The sequence below is a fragment of the Anabrus simplex genome, chromosome X (assembly GCF_040414725.1).
Source record: "Anabrus simplex isolate iqAnaSimp1 chromosome X, ASM4041472v1, whole genome shotgun sequence".
Taxonomy (NCBI): Eukaryota; Metazoa; Arthropoda; class Insecta; order Orthoptera; family Tettigoniidae; genus Anabrus; species Anabrus simplex.
Genome location: NC_090279.1, coordinates 103,882,276 through 103,903,323, shown reverse-complemented (window position 1 = coordinate 103,903,323; position 21,048 = coordinate 103,882,276). Strand labels below are relative to the sequence as shown.

Below are 21,048 nucleotides of genomic sequence, written 5' to 3'. Positions count from 1 at the left end.
GGGGAACTATGGAATTAAAGGTAGATTATTAAAATCAAAGGCATTTATGTTGACAATTGGGCTTCAGTGAGAATTGATGGTAGAATGAGTTCTTGGTTCAGGGTACTTACAGGGGTTAGACAAGGCTGTAATCTTTCACCTTTGCTGTTCGTAGTTTACATGGATCATATGCTGAAAGGTATAAAATGGCAGGGAGGGATTCAGTTAGGTGGAAATGTAATAAGCAGCCAGTCTGGCCTATGCTGACGACTTGGTCTTAATAGCAGATTGTGCCGAAAGCCAGCAGTGGAACTTGGAAATAGGTGCAATGAGTATGATATGAAAATTAGCCTCCCGAAGACTAAATTGATGTTAGTAGATAAGAAATTCAATAGAATTGAATGCCAGATTGGTGATACAAAGCCAGAACAGGTCGATAATTTCAAGTATTTAGGTTGTGTGCTCTCCCAGGATTGTAATATAGTAAGCGAGTTGAATCAAGGTGTCGTAAAGCTAATGCAGTGAGCTCGCTGTTGCGATCAACAGTATTCTGAAAGAAGGAAGTCAGCTCCCAGATGAAACTACCTTTACATCGGTCTGTTCTCAGACCAAATTTGCTTTACGGGAGTGAAAGCTGGGTGGACTCAGGATATCTTATTCATAAGTTAGAAGTAACAGACATGAAAGTAGCAAGAATGATTGTTGGTACAAACAGGTGGGAACAATGGCAGGATGGTGGAATAAGGAGACAAAGGCTAATTTAGGAATGAACCCTATGGATGAAGCTGTACGCATAAACCGGCTTTGGAGGTGGGGTCAGGTGAGGCGAATGGAGGATAGGTTACCTAGGAGAATAATGGATTCTGCTATGGAGGGTAAGAGAAGTAGAGGTAAACCAAGGCGACGATGGGTAGACACCGTTTCTAACGATTTAAAGATAAGAGGTGTAGAACTAAATGAGACCACAACACTAGTTGCAAATCGAGGATTGTGGCAATCTCTGTTTAGGTTTTGATCTGCCATGTAAAACGTGGGTAGCCCTTAACAGGGTACAGAACAGCCATGGGAGATGTGGCTCGCTGCTGTATAAGTGTCACCTAACTGTGACTGTGCCGGCATATTGTTACAGAGTATTGGGTTTGCTGGAAGACTGCTCAAGCCTCTAGAATGGCTAGAGAGTGGCTGGACAATTTAGATATAAAACCTTGAATAGTTCAGGTGCCCAGTTGATCGTTTTCCTTTTTAGATTGTTACAACCCAAACTGTCATTTTATTTTATATTAATATATATTGTGTAATTTGCCATAAGTTAAATAAATAAATAAAATAACTCCATATGAGCACTGCGGAGAGGTTTGAAACTTAACCCAGGCTTTGGGCACGCAATCTAGTGATTAGAAATTGTAGCCCACACTTCCTCCTACCCTGCCGGCCAACATACTGATGGCTATCATGGCCACCAGGCAGGCTACAAAGATTACTTGTTATTCCTAAATGAAGTAGTTTGGAGAGTGTTGTACATACTGTAAGTAACTCTTTCATGAAACTGAATACCAATTTTATGTTCAATTTTGCACTGTAATGTCAGGTTTAAAGGTAAATATGAACAATCTAAAATCAGGCCAAGTTCTGCTCTATATAATATTCCATCTCACTTGACTTGGTTACAATGACAATCATTGTCAACAATATGGAAGCCGTAACAGTTCTTCAGCAGTATTTTAAGCTAATAAAACCGGTGCTTAAAAAAACACCATTTCTTCCTCTCAAAAGCCTGGAAGTGCTTAGTACCATATTTCTTATATGCAAACCCGACTTCAATAAAGCCACACATTGCTAGCATTTTTAGAATCAGAAAAGAGAAAAAACAAGTCAAATTTTTATTTCCTTTTCACATCCAACTTTCTTTTTTTTTGCTAGGGGTTTTACGTCGCACCGACACAGATAGGTCTTATGGCGACGATGGGAAAGAAAGGCCTAGAAGTTGGAAGGAAGCGGCCGTGGCCTTAATTAAGGTACAGCCCCAGCATTTGCCTGGTGTGAAAATGGGAAACCACGGAAAACCATTTTCAGGGCTGCCGATAGTGGGATTCAAACCTACTATCTCCCGGATGCAAGCTCACAGCTGCGCGCCTCTACGCGCACGGCCAACTCGCCCGATTCACATCCAACTGCCCTTAATATTATAACTATAGGTGGGCCAGCACAAGGTTGCACTTGACAGTTGTAATTCATATTGTCACCACTACAAAAATGAAATGAACGTCACCTGTCAATCAGAATCACCAATCTACTACTTTCTGTGTCAGATACAGTTACGCATTTTATTCATGTTAGTTCGTATTTCATTCCGTATAGTGCTTATAAACTTATTTGCTTACACAAATATGAGCATTTAAAAGAATGTTATAAGGTTTAAGCGAGCCACAAAATAATTACGAACTATTTTCAGTTGCTTGTTGTTGGCAATATGGGTAATATAGTGGTGCCATCTATATCTAGCTTGAATACCATATTGAAATGTTGCCGTTTAGTCTGTCGTCGCTAGCACGTGGTCAGGTGTGATTTGCGCGTTTGTGAAAGGTTTCTTTTCTTTGTGAGATAATTGTGAAATTTTATTTTAACGAATGATGTGCGATGTCAGGAAACGACAACATAGTTAAGAATCGCGAAGTGATAATCCTTTGCGCCGTGGAGTGGCCCCTTAATAGTCAGGCATTAGAATTAGTGCGGAGAACTTGTGAGTTTTACGAGAGGGAGAGGAAATTCCTACGCTTGTATAGCCGTCTGTGTTCCTGCAGATCAAGTTGTGGAACACATATATCAAACAATAGGGCTTCCAAACCGTACTGCTATTCAGACAGATGTTCGTCTCCAAGAACAGAAGGGACTGGGACTGGGGAACATAGCAGTAGCGGAAACGGGGCTGATAGTAGGGACTTGTTATATAGCACCCCGGGAAAGAAAAATTAAACTATCTCCTATATTAAGAATGAATTCTTTTCAGGCTGATTCAATAAGAAGACACGTATACGATTATTACAGCTCAAAGGCCCTTCTGTCATTGTTACGGACAATGCACCTTACCACTCCGTAATAATGGACAAGACCCCTACTCAGGGGTAGAAGAAAATAGAAATAATTCAGTAGCCAGCACATTTTTCACAAATATACATTATGAACACCACAGGTTAGACTATCGTCGCCATAAGACCTATCTGTGTCGGTGCGACGTAAAGCCCCTAGCAACAACAAAAACAGGTTAGACTAGGATAAAGCTACGTATTATTTTTGAAATGTGACCTTAAGTAGTATAGTCTCATTTCATATAAGAATGTAAATTTATATTTTAAGATATACTAACCCAAATAATCACCAGTCACCTTCAAGGTCAGCATCTTTTAAAATTACACTACATCTGCCTGTTTGATTTCCCACCAGTAACATTCAACTTGCTTAACAATACAAACAAACCTTCAAAATCAGTGTAGGGTCTGTTTTTTTTTTGTTTTTTTTTTTTAAGCATTCATTTTCTTGACGGACCTCGCTAAAAGTGCACATTCAGGATTTTTCATGAAACTTTCAGCCTCCTGCCGGCCCCGCGGTGTAGTGGTAGCGTGCCTGCCTCTTACCCGGAGGCCCCGGGTTCGATTTCCGGCCAGGTTACGGATTTTGACCTGGATCTGAGGGCTGGTTCGAGGTCCACTCAGCCTACATGATTACAGTTGAGCTATCTGACGGTGAGATGGCGGCCCCGGTCAAGAAAACCAAGGATAACGGCCGAGAGGATTCGTCGTGCTGATCGCACGACACCTCATAATCTGCAGGCTGAGCAGCGGTCGCTTGGTAGGCCAAGGCACTTTGGGGCTGTTACGCCATTTTTTCAGCCTCCTAACACTTAGAGTGAGGATAGAATGTTTCGTTTGTTTTAAACATTTCCAGTTTAAATGGTCCTGAAAATCCGGATACACCTTTAGAATGTTTGTCGGCAATACTACGAAAGTTACTGCATAATTTACACTTCGAAATTCCTTCTTCATAGCACAGCCACGGTAGTCATTCAAGTTACGATTCTCTGCATTGTGTATCATTCTCATACTTCTCTGAATCAGTAACATTCAGCTTGCTTAACAATGTAACCAAACCTTCAATATCAGTGTAGGGTCTGTTATTTTTTGCAATATCATAAGATGCCATGAACAATGCGTTCATATGCTGTAAGATTAGCATTCATTTCCTTTACGCACTTCGCTGAAAGTGCCGATATTTCCGTTTGCCTGAAAATTGAAATTTCGACGTATTTTTGATGTTTGACCTATCATTGTCTTGAACACCATAAATTTCACGCTGGTCATTGTCGTCCTGAACTCTACAGTCGGCACTTCCATCAAGTGTTTTCTCACATTCACGCCCTTTTGTATCACTGTGTTACATTTACGGGCCCTATTTACGAAGAAATCTGAAAGACACTGTTAATCGCATCAGTCAATTTGTGCGGTTTTGTTCGTTTCATTTTGCCGATTTTCTCAAGTATAGCACAGAAACGTAAAATACACCAGCGTTAAATGGCTTCCGAGTTCACGGGCTTCGAAGTCTGATGCTACGTTGCAAATTTTTCGTAAACGCACAGGAATAAACACAACCGCATTTATAAAGGGCAAACCGTTCAGTACCAAGATGCTGTAATTAAATTAAAAGTATAAATATTGTTCGGTGAAAATACAAGAATTGATAAACACGTCATTCCGTGTGTTCTAAATGCAAAGAATGAATTCCACGGGAATTTATCAGCACTGCTTAGGCGGCAGTAGTTGAGGAACGGCTAGTCACGGGAAGGGTGGCAGTAATGTAGTGTTTGTGGAATTATTTCTTAGTAGTTCTCTGCATTTCTCCATAACTCTGGTCTGATCTTCGTACTCTGCTACCGATAGCTGATCATCTGTAATGGAACTCGATGTGTTACGATATGTCCACATGTAAGGATACTTGTTGGACGAGTTACACCGATATCGCCCATGACCGCTAGGCAGCTCCTGCGCAGAACTGAAACGTCCAGTTCCAAGGTACGAAGAGCAATTACAGAATTCAAGACTGCCAAAAGCACAGAAAATGTTTATTGCACATATTAGAATATATGAGCTACAGAAAACAACGTGAAACACCACACGCCTTGTTACTTTGTAAAGTGATGGGAACGTACATGTAAGGGAACTCCGGATTTCAAAAAATAAATTTTCAAAACCGAATTTGAAAATTCAGGCGCCATGGCAACTGGTATTTTTCGACCCCTGCCCCTACTTCGAGCGCCCATAAAGAACTGTTAGTGGAATGGCTGCAGGAAAGAAATATCCCAGCGCATATGTGTATGACAAAATTAGACGACGAGATAGCGAAGGAAGAAGGGCACGAAGTTATTAGACTGCCGCCGTACCACTGCTACGTCAACCTCATTGAGTGGTACCGGTACGGTATGGGGTGAAGTAAAACACTATGTACGCACTAATAACTAGTCCTTATTAATTACTGAAGTGGAAGGACTGCTCCGGGAGGGTATCGAATGGATGCGGCTTTGCGGAGGAAGAAAATTAGCCATGTCGCAACATTCATTAACTAGGGAATGGCAATACATGGCATCAGCAGTGACTGTCAGGAGTCGATCTGCCTAGACGACGATGACAATAACAACGAAGGTGACTGTAGTGATAGCAGTGATGTGGAGGGTATTGAGCCTCTATCTGTATGAAACAGGTATGAAAATAAGGTTTCTGAATTTTCGTAAATTTTCTAGATTTTACTTGAAACCTTTTGTATTAGCACTGGTGTATATTATTCTAACATTTATTGGTGCATTTAAAGTGAGATTCTTGTCGGCCGATTTCTTCCGTATTTTCTAACATCGTAAAAATACGAACTTCGTAGTATATGTATCTCGTATCATTTTGTGTGATGAAATATTTTATTGTAAACTTAATCGGTGTGTTGAAAGTTCGATTTTTGTCGGCCGACCTAATTTGTATTGTGTATCATCGCGATGACATTAAAATAATTTCTCCCATGTTTTTAAAAACTTGCATGTTGTGCAATCAGCTGTTGTTGCGGTGGCAACATCGCTTCGTGCGCCACTGCAGCGTGACCAACGTTGTGCGCAGCTGTCATGTGCAACCTTACACCGGCCCACCTATATGTATTAAATTAACCTCTTTCTACCCAATGTACTTGTTAAATGGCCAGCAGCTCTGTGGAAGTAAGTCTGTGATCTCACCTCACAATATTAGGATGCTGCAGTTCCTTGAGCAGAGAGATCTCCCTAATAGCAGTGGATGGGATGCCTTCATCATCATTTTCAAGACGTATCTTCTTCATAGCTACGATCTGCCCTGTTGATTTGTTCTTACATTTGTATACCACACCATAAGTGCCTAGAAATAAATGGGAATATATAGTTATCACACAACTTAGGCAAGGTTAAATTACACAGGGAACATTCAGGAAAGACAAGCGACAAGCTTCGTAATTACATAAAATAAATTTCATCATAAAGTCTGTATTGTCGTACGTATACTTTAAGGTTAAGTCAATATTCCACCTTTACAATACCATAAGTTTATTGTCTATTTATTTAAACAACATTATTAAATAATACGGGACATGTTTCGTCTAACTTGTAGACATCATCAGCCGTAAGATATTCAAGAAAAAGGTTAAGAAAGGACAAGGACAGAACAACACAATAAAATAAATCGGTTGTCGAACACGTCAATCAAAATAGCGAGGATGTTCCAGATTGTTCCAAGCACAAACAATCAAAACCTGTTGACGAAAAAACTTAAAATCAGACACATGAGACGATATAGTAAAGCTTGTTGTTAAAATTCTTCTTAAGGGTGCCGTTGATATGCAGCAATCAGGTGCATTGGCAAAAGCTGATAATGAAGTGCATAATGTTATTTGTAGCAGAAAAAAAGACGATCAACGAGCATGTGTAGGGAATTGGTGCAAAGTTGACATTTCTTATTAAAACTAGGTGGAATATCAGATCGTATGACGTATGTAAAAATACAGTGGATTGTTTTAGAATGAGAGTAAAGATTAATGTAAAAATTGAAATTAAGTAAGCTGGTTTAAAAAAGGAAGATTGTGGCACATCTGATTACTTGCGTTCTCGCTTCTCAAAGAGTAATTAGGTTTTTTTTTTTAAACTGAGGATGAATTATGGAGGACGTGTGTGATGGGAGCCGGTGTGAGGCGAAATTAGGGGAAGGTTCGAATCAATAGACGGGGAGCGATCATATGGAAGTTTGTTTGAATGTTTGTCGAAATAGGAACTGTTGAGTAATGCCTCAAAAATTACGTTCATAGTTTCTGAAAACTCATTTAAATTATGATTGGGGTTGCATTTTTGATCTATGTTAATATAAATGTTTTCTACAACGTTGAGTAAAAGATACTCCGTCATGAGCACTCATATGACAGATTCGAATCATTTCTTCACTTCCATAGAACAGGACCTAAAAATTCTTTGTTTTCATAGTAAAGAGAGTTTACAGAAACTTTACAGGAGGATGTAAAGGAAAGTAAAAAGGTTTTGTATTGTTTGGTGAAGAATAGTTTACGAAATAGGGAAGATACAATATTTGCAAAAACTGAAACAGGGCAGATATTGATGCAAAGAGATGACATACTAAAAAGATGGGAAGAATACTTCCCAGAATTGCTAAATATTAAATACAGTGAACTGGTAGATGAGAAGGAGCAAGAAGAAACAATGGGGAAAGAGGAACAAGGAAAGGGGATATCGATGTTAGAAATAGAGGAAGCATAACAAAAGATGAAGAGCAGTAAAGCAGCAGGAGTGGATGAAGTAATTACTGAAATGATAAAAGCAGCAGAAACAACAGAACTACAGTGGGGAAAGGGTTTAATTAACCCGATATTTAAAGAAGGTGATAAAGAATGTAATAACTACAGAGGGATCACCCTTATTGCCCACATAGCTAAGATATTTGAGAGTACTGGAAGGAAGACTGAGGAGGAAGCTAGAAGGAGAAATGGAAGAACAGTATGGTTTTAGGAAAGGTAGATCAACATTTGATCTGATCTTTATATTAAGACATATGGAGAAAAGATGGGAGTTTGGAAAAGACAGTGATGACATTTATTGAGAATGAGAAAGCTTATGATAGCGTTCCCAGATAGTTGGTATGAGACACATTACAGAAAAAAAAAAAGAAAAAAAAAAAGAGTGGAAGTGCAAATGATAAAAGCTATGTACAAAAATTGTGTTAGTAATGTGAAGACTAGTATAGGAAAAACAAATTGTTTAAAGCTGAAACTGGTCTCCGACAGGGAAGTGTACTATTGCCCATACTATTCATCATAATCATGGATGAAATTCATAAGGACATTAAACAGAGATTGGGAAGACAAGGCAACAAAAGCCATGTTGTTTGCAGATGATATAGTGATATGGGGTGAGGATGAAACAGAAGTGCTAAAACAAGTAGATGTATGGAATCAAGAGATAGAAAAATTTGGGATGAATGTAAGCACAGAGAAAGTCCGGCCCCGCAGTGTAGGGGGCAACGCGTCCACCTGTCACCCGGTGGCCATGGGTTTGAATCCCGGCCGGGTCAGGGGTTTTTAATTGTAAATGATTAATATCCCTGGCCTGGGCGTTTGCGTCGTCCTTAACGTTCCTTTCCTCACATTCAACACTTTACACTTCTGCAATTTCCATATACACGCAGGTTCATAACATATGGTGCAAGTAGGGGCAAAAGATCATTCTAGTTTGACGCCCCGAACAAATAGGTTTTTTTAAGCACAGAGAAAAGGAAAACAATAGTGATGACAAGGGAAAGGAAGAGGAAAGATAAAATTCTGGAAGTGGTTAAAAGTCTCAAGTACTTGGGAAGTGTGATAACAGAAGATGGAAAGATAACGAGGAAATTGGGAAAAGAATACAACATGCAAACAGCTTCTACCAGAGTGTAAGGGGTATTTTGAGGAACTGAGATGTCCCGAAGAAATGTAAGAAAATATTTTATTCAACCTATTATGATCCCATACTAACCTATGCAGCTGGATCATGGACTACAGCAAAACGAGAGGAGAGTAGAATACAGGCAGCGGAGATGAAATTCCTAAGAGATATCGAGGGCAAGACCAGAAAGGATAGAATTAGAAATGAAGATACAAGGAAAAGGACAGGAATCTTTAAACTTCAAGACAGGATAGAAACAACACAGCTAAAGTGGTATGAGCATATGATGAGAATGGGAGAAGAGAGCCAAAAAAAGCTTTTTTCGGAGAAGTTTTTTTTTTTTGCTAGTTGCTTTACGTAGCACCGACACTGATAGGTCTTATGGTGACGATGGGACAGGGAAGGTCTAAGAGTGGGAAGGAAGCGGCCGTGGCCTTACTTAAGGTACAGCCCCAGCATTATCCTGATGTGAAAATGGGAAACCACGGAAAACCATTTTCAGGGCTGCCGACAGTGGGGGTTCGAACCTATTATCTCACGAATACTCGATACTGGCCGCACTTAAGCGACTGCAGCTATCGAGCTCGATTTCAGAGAAGTTAACAGGAAAGAGACCACGAGGGAGACGCCGAAAGAGGTTGACAGATTCAGTGTGGGAGTGCATAGAGAAGAGGGTAGGAAAAGCAGACGTACTTAAAGGATAAATGTGGTGGAGAGACAGGCAGTGATGGAGGTCCTTGATTCACAACAAGACCTCGGAAGCTGGAAAGGGAAAATGAAAATTATGATGAAGGATTCATAGTGGAGAAGAGCAACGCCTGAGCTCCTTCATTCACAATTAATTTTTTTTGCTATTTTTAACGTCGCACCGACAGATAGGTCTTAGGGCGATTATAGGATAGGAAAGGCCTAGGAATGGGAAGCGGCCGTGGCCTTAAGGTACAGCCCCAGGATTGGACATTTCTCCTGCCTTTCTATTTTTCTGTAGAAAATTATTTTTTTGTGATGTCAGCTTTTTTGTAATTTCCCCTTTGACCATAATTGTCAGATGAAATCCATAATAGTTGGCACCTCTGCAAAGATATTAATCCTCTACACTCTCCCCACCCTAGTCAACCTCTAAAGGAATGACCAGCTGAATACGTCGAACGACTGCCTACTTTGGTGTACGCAACACAACGGGCCTTACCGCCCCACACCTTCCTTCTCGCCGTTACATTATCCGGCCTCTTTTCGAAGTGACGTTGTCATACCTCATCACGGATCATTGCTAAGTCTCTGGTTCTGAGTCTCGGTGATGTCCGGTGTTATCAGCAGACTTCACGGAAGCTCCTGAACTGGATCTGATATTCCTTTACCCATCTTTTCCATAAATCACCCACTAACTTCTGGTGTTTTTGGAACTTCTTTATTAAGTTTGTTTTAACTGCAGATTCTGGTCCCATTGGAATTGCTGAGAGTCAATCTCTAGAGAAAATATGCAGGTGTTAGTGGTCCTCTCCTTGCGTGAGGGCTGCTTCAGTAAGAGTAGTACGGCAGAACCTCGATAATTAGAAATCGGTTAATTAAAAATCCCACCTAATTCAAAGCAGCTCTAGTTCCAGGAAACATGAGGTATGGTTTTGCATGTTATTTAAACTGTTTAATTTGAAGAACAGTGTGTCCCCATTACCAAAATTCAGACTTTTAATTCAAAACAGCCGTAACATTTAAAGAAGTTAATATATCTCAGAGTAATTTAAATTAAAAATTTATCCCGGTCTTGATAGAATGGGTCTACCTGAACATGCTGGGGTAGTTTTCCGTACTTTGGGAGTGAAGCACTGTTCTAATATTTTACCTTCCCAAATCACTTGCAATTTTCTTGCTGTCTGTCGATTTTTCAGGTGGAAGGCAAAGACTTGTGGTTTTGATGGGTTTGGCTTTAGTTGGTTCTCTTGGTAATAACCACTTAGAATTTGTAGAGCATGGGAGAGCTTCTCTTCAGCAAGTTCAAAAGTTTCCTCTTGAGCTGCAAGAGCAACATCATCTGCATAAATAAAGGTCTTTGTCCCTTGTGGGCAAGGCTGATCATTGGTGTAGATTTGAAGAGTATAGGAGCTAGCACACTCCCTTGTGGAAAGCCATTCTTTAAGTTCCTCCATCTACTCCTCTGGCCTTGGAATTCAACAAAAAATCCTTCTGTTCTGTAGAAAGCACTCAATCATTTGGGTGAGTTTATAGTCCTTAGTTATACTGTGCACTTTACGAAGCAGTATACGGTGATTAATTGTATCATAGGCTGATGTCAAGCCAACAAAAACTACTGCAGTGACTTTGTTGGTTTCATAGCCATCTTCAATATATTGTGTGAGGTGCAGTACTTGGGAAGTACAACTTCTCCCTGGTCGAAAGCCAGCTTGTGATGGTATGAGTAGTGGGTCTATCACTTCAGATAGTCTGTCCAGAATCATTCTAAGATTTTGTATAAAGTTCTTCGGATCACTTGCGTTCTTCCAGGTTTAAGTATTGCTATAACTCTTGCTTTTCTCCACAGTTTAGGAATTTTGCAATATTTGATGCATTTGTTGAATAAATCCAAGAGCCATTGCTTACTGACAGGACCAAATCTTTTGAGTGGCTCAATACAAATGTCATCAAGACCTGCCGCTTTACCATTTTTGCAAAAATTACATTTTATGTGCCTGTTTGATTTCCCACCAAAATACCAACGATCAATACATTCTGTTGTATCAAAGTCCTTTTTAGATGGTCCATTGCAAGATATCACCATGGAATCACTAAGCTCTTCACGGCAAGCTTGGTTCGCATTTTGTGTTTAATAATATTCATTGTGCTGAACCCTCACTCAGACGACGACGTCGAGACAGGAATTAATGCCACTATACTGAGGTGGTTTCCTAAAATCGGAAATCGTCCTTTCACAGTCCGCAATTTTCCGAGTAGATCATTAAGTGGAAGACCTTTCCTGACTACTTTGAACTCGTACCACTCGCTCAGTATGTCTTCTATGTTCTCAATTTGAAGGTGTTTTGAAAAGTGGCAAGAAGCTGTATTTCACTGTTCCATAATTTTCAAATTGTTTTCCTGATGGCCAGGAATGTGTGTCAAAAACACCAGTGGCACTTTGAATATCCTCATTTTGAAGAAATGTGTCTTTCAGAAAGTTAATTCCACTTGCCAAAATGTATTCCTTGTCACTCGTGAAATTCTTATACGACATACCTGATAACTGTATTCCATTGAAACTCCAGAAAATGTTGTAGCAGAAACAAATTTTTCTTCCATTGGGCCCTTGGTGTTCTGAAGGTGCTGCAATGAATTAATTTCATTATTTACACGCACTCTTACCGGACTTAAAATCAGATCATGCCTCTGAAATACAACTGAAAGTCTTTTGGTTATATTCAGATAGTCATACAAGAAGTGAATTGTGATGACAAATCTTCTTGAGAAGACCTTTAGCCATGATTCCTTCTTCACCTTTCCTTTCAGAAATACAGTATTCTCTAAATGCACCACTAGGCATTCCCAGTCTTTGAAAACTGCATGCAAGGCATTTAAGTTGCTGGATACCCATCATCTTAAGCCGTCGTCTCCAAACGGAGGTAGACGATCCACGCGGCCAGCTTCGATCTTGACGTTGCAGCCATGCCATGTGGAATTATTGGAATATCTCTCAGGATCTTTAATGGAGTGGTTTCCCGTTGCCTTCTGCATCCTAATTTCTTGTCCCCAGGACAATAGAGTGCCCTTACCCATACCCGCTCATCCACTCTCAAAGAGACTGTTGGCACTTGGTACAGTGTACTTGGTGTAAGTACTGCAATTTAGATATTTCACATTGCCAAATGAAAATTTCAGACGTGCAGGAAAGTAGTTTTTGTGAATGCCGATAAAACTTTTAAGAGTTTCCTGAGCGTAGAATTAATGCCATCAATGATATTAAGTTTCACATTTTTCAGTGAGTGAAGAACGATGAGTTCGAGTTGATGTGCAACACAATGAAAGTTTACCAGGTTCTCAATTTTTTGGGGGATATTTATGTTACCAAACCATTACGAACACCAATCACACATGGTGCTACATCAGTTTTGTACCTGTGAAGAGTTCTCTGATTACTAACTGAAGCAATTCTGTTTCTAGAGCTCCCTTACAGCCATCACTTGTTGCATCCTCCAATGACACAATACAAAGAAATGTCTCATTCACCTTATTTCCTTTTAGAAAGCAAATGTAAAGTATCAGCCCTTCATCAGATTTACCTGCTGATCCATCGAGTAAGATACTGACAAATGAACCTTATCAAATCTTCACGAAGATCTGAGGCAATATATGAAATAAACCTCTGCACCGTTTATCATTCACATACTTCTCTGAATCAGTAACATTCAACAACCAAGCCTTCAAAATCACTGTAGGGCCTCTTATGATGTGCAATACGATGCCATGAACAATCCATTCATATGCTGTACCATTTAGCATTCATTTTTTAAATTTATTTATTTATTTATTTATTTATTTATTTATTTATTCGTATCAGAAGCATTAATACTATAAATACATATACATATATACTCTTGCTGAATTATATACATTATATACAAAGTCATAATTTTTCTTGAAACGTTTATCCCCCAGACACTTGGAATGGAGATAGGAATATTTGTTTCTTTTTTAAGTTTCCAGTTTAAATGGTCCTAAAAATCCGGATAAAATTTTAGAAATTTGGTCGGTAGTACTGGGAAAGTTCTGAGAGGATTTGCCGTGTTGACCACATGCACCTCATAATCTGCAGGCCTTTTGGCTGAGCAGCAGTTGCTTGGTAGGCCAAGGCCCTTCAGGGCTGTAGTGCCACAGGGTTAGTTTCTTAATACTAGGAAAGTTACTGCACAATTTACACTTCAAAATTCCTTCTTCACAGCGCAGCTACAGTAGCATACCTGCCAATATAAAAAAGGGAAATCCGGAAGATCCTAGAGCGGATATTTTTTAACAACACGCCCATGCGCCGCAAAGTCTTGAGACATAATGAAAACGGAGGGCAAGGGGGAGGTTATCAACAATACTAATACAAGTCAAATATATGTTATGAAATTAAATACTTACACAAAGTTACAATTTGATGAGTGCTCATCTGTTTCCACTTAACACTGGGAACACTTTCCGTGATCGTATAAAACAAGAAAATTAAGCAGAACATGCCTCCTTAAAGAATGATACTGTTTCTTAGTTGAACTAATTATGAACAACACTAAAAATACCAAATCGCTTACAAATTCGTTGCAAAATTCCACAAATTTCAGAACTACTGTCAATGTTACTCACCCACAAACAAAGCCTTTCACAGCTGCTACGAAGCACGGCACAGTTACTAAAGTTATGTATAAATTCACAACCTGCTACTTTTCAGATTTCTTTTCTCCAAAATCACAGCCTGCTACTTGTTCGGGAACATGTCAATGAATGAGGTAACAGTTAAGGTCGAACAGGTGACAAAAGCACGGTGATAATCAATGCGATTATCGATACATTTACCAGTTGAATTTCAAACACTAATCTCGTATTATCAGCTACTTGCACGTAGCATGCTAAATAGTTTATTATGTCACCTATTAGAAAACCTTAGGAAATTATAAAGTATATATATTTACATGGAAGCAGTTTGGAGGGAAAGGGTGCAAATGTCTGGCACCAATGTTCATATACTAATTACTGCCGCTGGTTGACGATCACAGTTTGATAGGGCAACTACACAGTAATATTTACGTTATTCTATTGAACAGTTAGGAAATTACAAACTTATAATACATATTTACAACGGAGCAGTTCGGGGAGAAAGGATGCAAAATGTCTGGCATATCACATTATTTCTGCCGTTGATTGATGATCGCAGTATTAACAAGACAACTACACCGTAATCTGACCTCAGTTCACAATTATTGAACTGCTAGGAAAAATATTCCAACGTTTTTTAAAGATTGCCAAATGAGGTCCTACAGGGAGAATAATTTAAGTGTTCAGACTTTTGCTCGTATGCCATGGAAAGTCCCAAGTGAACGCCGTATGGCTTCTGTCAACACTTGGCGAAATAAGTGTTCACTGCCAGTGTGCTGCTGTTTAGCACTCTGTCACTCAGTTTGCTAGAAACTATTGGACTTTTTAGGTGTGTTGTGAGGTTATTATCACGATGGTTAAATACACTATAGAGCAAAGAATATTTTTGGTCAAGTGTTATTTGCACAAGAAGAAGAAACCAGTTAAAAGGTGCCTTCGAAAATTCTGTAGACAATTTCCCAGTGCGACAGTACCATAAAAACGTTATGTGCATCAGCTCGTTTACAAGTGGCGTAGTACTGGTTCCGTAAGCAATAAGAAAAAGAAGCAAAGGAGAACAGTTCTCGCACGGGAGAGGTTAGAAGATGTACATGCCAGACTCCAGGTCAGTCCACATAAGTCTCTTCAGAGAGTAGTTCAGGAAAGTGGTATTTCACCTTCTTCAGCACGTAATGCTACAAAATTGTTACATTTACGATCTTATTGGACTCATTCAGTCCATAACATACTGCCTACAGATTTCAATGCAAGAATACGATTTTGCAATTGGCCAATGAACAGTGTCCACGACGGTATTGTAGATCCGAACTTTCTTTTTATAAGCGACGAAGCCTGGTTTCATTTGAGTGGAAATGTCAACTCACAATAGAATCTGGGATACAGACAACCTGCCTATTTTACAGCCGAGACCTCTGCACGATGTGAAGGTGGGTGTGTGATGCGCTAACAGTGCCTGATGAATTATCGGTCCGATATTTTTTCAGAACACAATTACTTCTGACCGTTATATTCACAACATTCTGGAACCATTTTTTGCTGAACTGACTGAAGAGAAAAGGTATGGCTATTTCCAGCAGGATAGTACAACGGCTCATAAGGTGCTTAGCTCCATGCGACGGGTACGGAAAATGTTCGATGATCAGATCAATAGAGGCTTATGGCCCCCTTGTTCGCCTGATTTAAACACATGCGATTTTTATGTATGGGGAAATCTTAAAGGAAAAGTTTATAGGAATAATCCTCGAACTGCAGAAGAATAAAAAAATGAAATTAGGAACACCGTGCGTTCTATCGGTGTCCATGAACTACAAAGTGTGTTTCGAAATCTCATTACAAGATGTGAAGCTTGCATTGCAGATCAAGGAGATCACTTTCAGCATCGTCTGTAAATGCTGGTGAGTTCAGTTTAATATCCTAGTTGATTTATTTATTCATTTACTTATTTGTCCAGAGCATCTATGTAGCCGGTGAGTTCAGTTTTGTTTAGTTTCTATAGGTGTAATTATGCCGCTTCTTTGAGCCGACTATGCCTGCTTGTCATGGCGGGCACTGCACTCGCTGTCTCCGCTTCCCAGCGTGCCTAATCCTCGGCACTCTGCTCTGAACTTCCGAATTAATCACCCTGTATTACGCGATAGTCATACTGAAAACTGTCTGGTTGAAGTCCCGGGTTCGTGAATATGGCTCCATAAGCAACAGTGAATTTGGCTGGTGTGGAAGGAAACTTGTTTGGGTGTCGTAATGTTTAGGCATAATTTTAGCGTAGCCGAAACGAAAGATCGTTGAGTACACGGTGCACTGTGAATGGCAACAATGACGGCAGCTATTTGTTGATAATTGTATTTTCAGGGAACATGTTGCGGGGTTGGAGTCTTTCACTTTTGAGTTTTGATAACTTCTTGATAACTATGAATGCTGTGAAAAACACCAACGTGAGAATGTTGATGAGACTTTAAACGGATATATTGCCGTATATGAAAACATGAAGAACATCGGGACGAAGTTTTTGGTTTTGTGATGTTGGCCTAATAAAATAGAATGGAGTTGCTTTTGGTATAAACCGCAGTGGAGGGATTAAATGAGAAAGTACACTACTAAAGTCGGGAGTGTCATGGCTAGGAAGAGACATCTTCATTTCTGTTTGTGAAGTGGAGCTGTAGTGGCACGCCATGTTGGTGCCGGTGCATGCTGGATTCTGGCGTGTTGTTAAAAGCTGTGGTGGATGGAGCAGAAGTTATCTGTAATCCAGATATTAATAAATTGTTGTTAAAAATATATATATATATATATATATATATATATATCTAGGTAAGTAAAGAAGAGTAAATGTTAGTGTTACATACCCGATGCGCTGCCGAGAAACTCTCAGTAACATAATATCTTGATGCACAGCAGGTTTTTATTACTCTCGCATAGGCCTGCACTATAACACACTCAACATATTATGTACCGTATGTACTGTATGTACCATACTCAATGAAAATCGGACAATTTCTGCCTTATTCCACACGTAAACTGTAGTAAATATTATTTCTTATATAATGTCACACCCGTCACAGGAATGTGTCAGGCCCTGCGGTTAGGGGTGCGCATTTGTGAGCTTGCATCCGGGAGATAGTGGGTTTGAACCCCACTATAAGACATAAATGAAAGAAAAGTTCCACCTAATCAATACCGGTACTATTTTATTGTCACATGTAGGACCGGTTTTGACCTCTCAAAAGGTCATCCTCAGCTACACTAGAATTGCATTTTCATATTACGCCTCATATTGAGAGCTAATGACACTAGAATTCAACGATTTTAAGGAGGTTATATCCATGCTGAGAATTCAATATTATACAATTACAAAAATTAATTGCTCTTATTACACTCAATGTACATATGTAAGAAACTAATATGAGTTCGTCTTTTCTATAATGTGATGAGTATGTCGGAGTATTTTTTAAACATAGGCATTTGCCTAGTCAGTTGAATTGATTTCCAATCTTACGAATATTTAGTCCTGTGTGAAATGAACTTAGTTGAACAATTGTAAAATAATCAGTATTATAGTCGTTTTAACAATAAATTACACTAAATGTAGAGATATGCATGTTGATAGTTCAATAAAACAAGTAACTAGCCAAAATAAAACATTAGTAAATGTAGTTTAACGTGCTAGACTGCACTGTTGATTGTCTAATGCGGCAGGTAATAGTGGTTCTTACATATGTACATTGAGTGTAATAAAAGCAATTAATTTTTTAATTGTATAATATTGAATTCTCAGCATGGATATAACCACCTTAAAATCGTTGAATTCTAGAGTATGTCATTAGCTCTCAATATGAGGCGTAATATGTAAATGCAATTCTAGTGTAGCTGAGGATGACCTTTTAAGAGGTCGAAACCGGTCCTACATGTGACAATAAAATAGTATTGATTAGGTGGAACTTTTCTTTCATTTATGTCTTATGGTGACTATCAATACGGAATAAAATTGAAATTTATCAATCAAGATTGAACCCCACTGTCGGCAGCCCTGAAGATGGTTTTCCGTGGTTTCCCATTTTTACACCAGACAAATGCTGGGACTGTACCTTAATTAAGGCCACGGCTGCTTCCTTCCCAGTCCTAGCCCATCGTCGCCATAAGAGCTATCTGTGTTGGTGCGATGTAAAGAAAAAAAAAGGAATGTGTCACACCCATCACAGCTAATTTACCGAAAACAGCTAATGATAATTATTATAATTTTACCTTCCGCAGCCCAGCACTCGCTACATGCCACTGCGCGCTATACGACTGTCGTTTGTTTGCACGCTCGGGTAGAATGTTGTCGAGAGGTGATCAGGGCTGCCAACCTCTGTACATAGGAACTAATGAGTGTTCTTTCTTTCTTATAAGGAAGGAAGGCAGGCAGGCAGAAAGAAAGAAAGAAAGAAAAAAATAATGTAGAAGACCATTGGTCTGGACAGTTAGGATTCTTGCCGTGGACAAGCCCATTGGTCTGGATAGTTAGGATTCTTGCCGTGGACAAGACCATTGGTCTGGATAGTTAGGATTCTTGCCGCGGACAAGACCATTGGTCTGGGTGGCTAGAAGCCGCGAAGCGGTGTTAGGCAGCTAGTTTCGTGAGGAAACACGATTGCCGTGGACAAGACCATGGGTCTGGACAGTTAGAAGCCGTGAAGCGGCGTTAGGCAGCTAGTTTCTTGAGGAAACATGATTGCCGTGGACAAGACCATTGGTCTGGTAAGTATTAAATTAAATTACTGCTGTTGTGTATTTCACATTGTTTCCTTTACATGGTGTTTTTTCTTTGTGCTTTTATTCAGCCGGGGTTGGTAACAATGTACCTATCAGCATTGATGGCAATGACGTCACACTCAGTTCGCTTTCACCAATGAGAATGCAAGTAATAACGCTAGCCATGGCCGATGGCGGCTGCTCCTCTTATTAGGCTATAAAAGTAAATGTACTTCTGGGGGTGGGATGGCGGGTTCATAGACATCGCAATGAACACATCTCTCTTTTACAAGGTATTCCAAGTAAGATTTGCATTATTTTAGCTTCCTTATAATGTTATGAACTCTGGGCTGCGGAAGGAAAAATGTTTCCTGATAATTCAACAAAATTTAAGTGATAGATTCAGACCTTACATAACCTCACTTGTACATGATCTCAGTTTCATAAAGTAACACACGTTCAAAAAAAAAGAGACAAGTCACCGGAGTCCTCTGTGATAGAAAGATGCCTCACCATCTAAAGGCAAAAATTTACAAGACCGGGGTACGCCCAGCAGCTATTTACGGGGCAGAATGTCGCCCAATGACAAAAAAGCACGAGCAGATTCTTCATACAATGGAAATGAGGATGCTTCGATGGACTCTTTGACCGACTATGTGACCACATAAGAAATGAATATGTTCGACAAAGACTTGGCGTCACTCCAATTGTGGAGAAAGTGAGGGAAGCACGTCTCCGGTGTACGGTCACGTTATGAGAAGGCAGGATGGCTCAGTTGCTAAAACAGCTTTCCAAGTTGATCCGGGAAGAACATGACCGCGTGGAAGGCCTTTAAAGCGGTGGACTGACAATATCAAGGCAGACATGCACAACGTTGGTTTAAAACCTGAAGATGTCAGCAATAGGACGAAATGGAGGAAATGTAGCAAAGCAACAGACACCATAATTTGGGATAAACGCTAGGAAAGAGAGGGAATAATATGGATACATACTTTACTACCTTACAACTACTTTTTCTGCTATGTCGCTGCGCTTCCGTACGTGTTTTGTTTGTCTAACATTTTCGTGTGTGATGTCTTTGCTCACTGAAGTTGTTTGAATTAATTACATGTCGTTTTTTTTCATGTTGCTCATTCGTTTTGTGCCCTACGTCACTCATTAAATGATAATACTTATTAGTCCAGGCATCATGCTATTTTCCTTTCAACTACAAAAGCAATATATTTATTGGTCCAGGGATTTGCCGTTTGAACTGCCCGCGCTAGTCATATGGACAAAGATAACGACAGTTCACAGACATAGCACTCCCATTCATCGGTGCAAGCCCTGGATCCCAAGAAAGAAACAAAAGACTGCAACAAGCAATGGAATACAACATAAAGGAGTCCTGTCTACGGCCCGTAAGTACGTATACATATTTCTCTAGCAAGGACGGTATTTCTTAATTTACCGCGGATTTTTCACTTTATTGGTGTGAAAGCAATAATGTTCCATTTGGGACAAATATTACAGAGACATTTTGTGGATACCTTTGGTCTACATAACCAAATGATAGTAGGAAGGTAGAGGGTGAAACCCAGCACCAGCAGTCTACTCTTGTCAAATAGCACCAAGGGGTCTGTTCAAGACTTAATGTTCGCATCCTACAGACGAATCACCATTAACAAAATAATATTCCTCATTCCATAATAAAGACTGCAGATAGGCTTGGAACTGAATCCAGGTTCTCGACATGCAATCATCGCCTATCCTACCGTCTGCCACCATTCTGATGGTGAATTTTTTTTCTACCAACAGGACTCAAATCATGGTGTCGGACCATATGGATTTGACATCTACAGTCATAGCCACCGGGAGAGTTACTCTTCTCAATCTTAAGTTCTGACTTAAATTGATTTCACAGAAGTCTGAAAACTAGCTCACTTTGGCTTACTTATATATGATGTTGGTTATGTCCCACTATGTACTTTTGCGGTGACACCGAGGTGCCGGAATTTTGTCCTGCAATTCTTTTAAGTTAC

The 21,048-nt window shown here is 39.7% G+C and overlaps 1 protein-coding gene across 1 annotated transcript in view; it reads right to left on the bottom strand.

The window, feature by feature from the left end:
* Cdk1 (Cyclin-dependent kinase 1) overlaps window positions 1-21,048 on the bottom strand; it is a 224,788-nt gene that overhangs the window by 203,086 nt on the left and 654 nt on the right. The window contains exon 2 of the mRNA XM_067159281.2: window positions 6,242-6,398. Within this exon, the coding sequence (XP_067015382.1) occupies window positions 6,242-6,398 (157 nt within the window). The remainder of the gene's footprint in view (window positions 1-6,241; window positions 6,399-21,048) is intronic.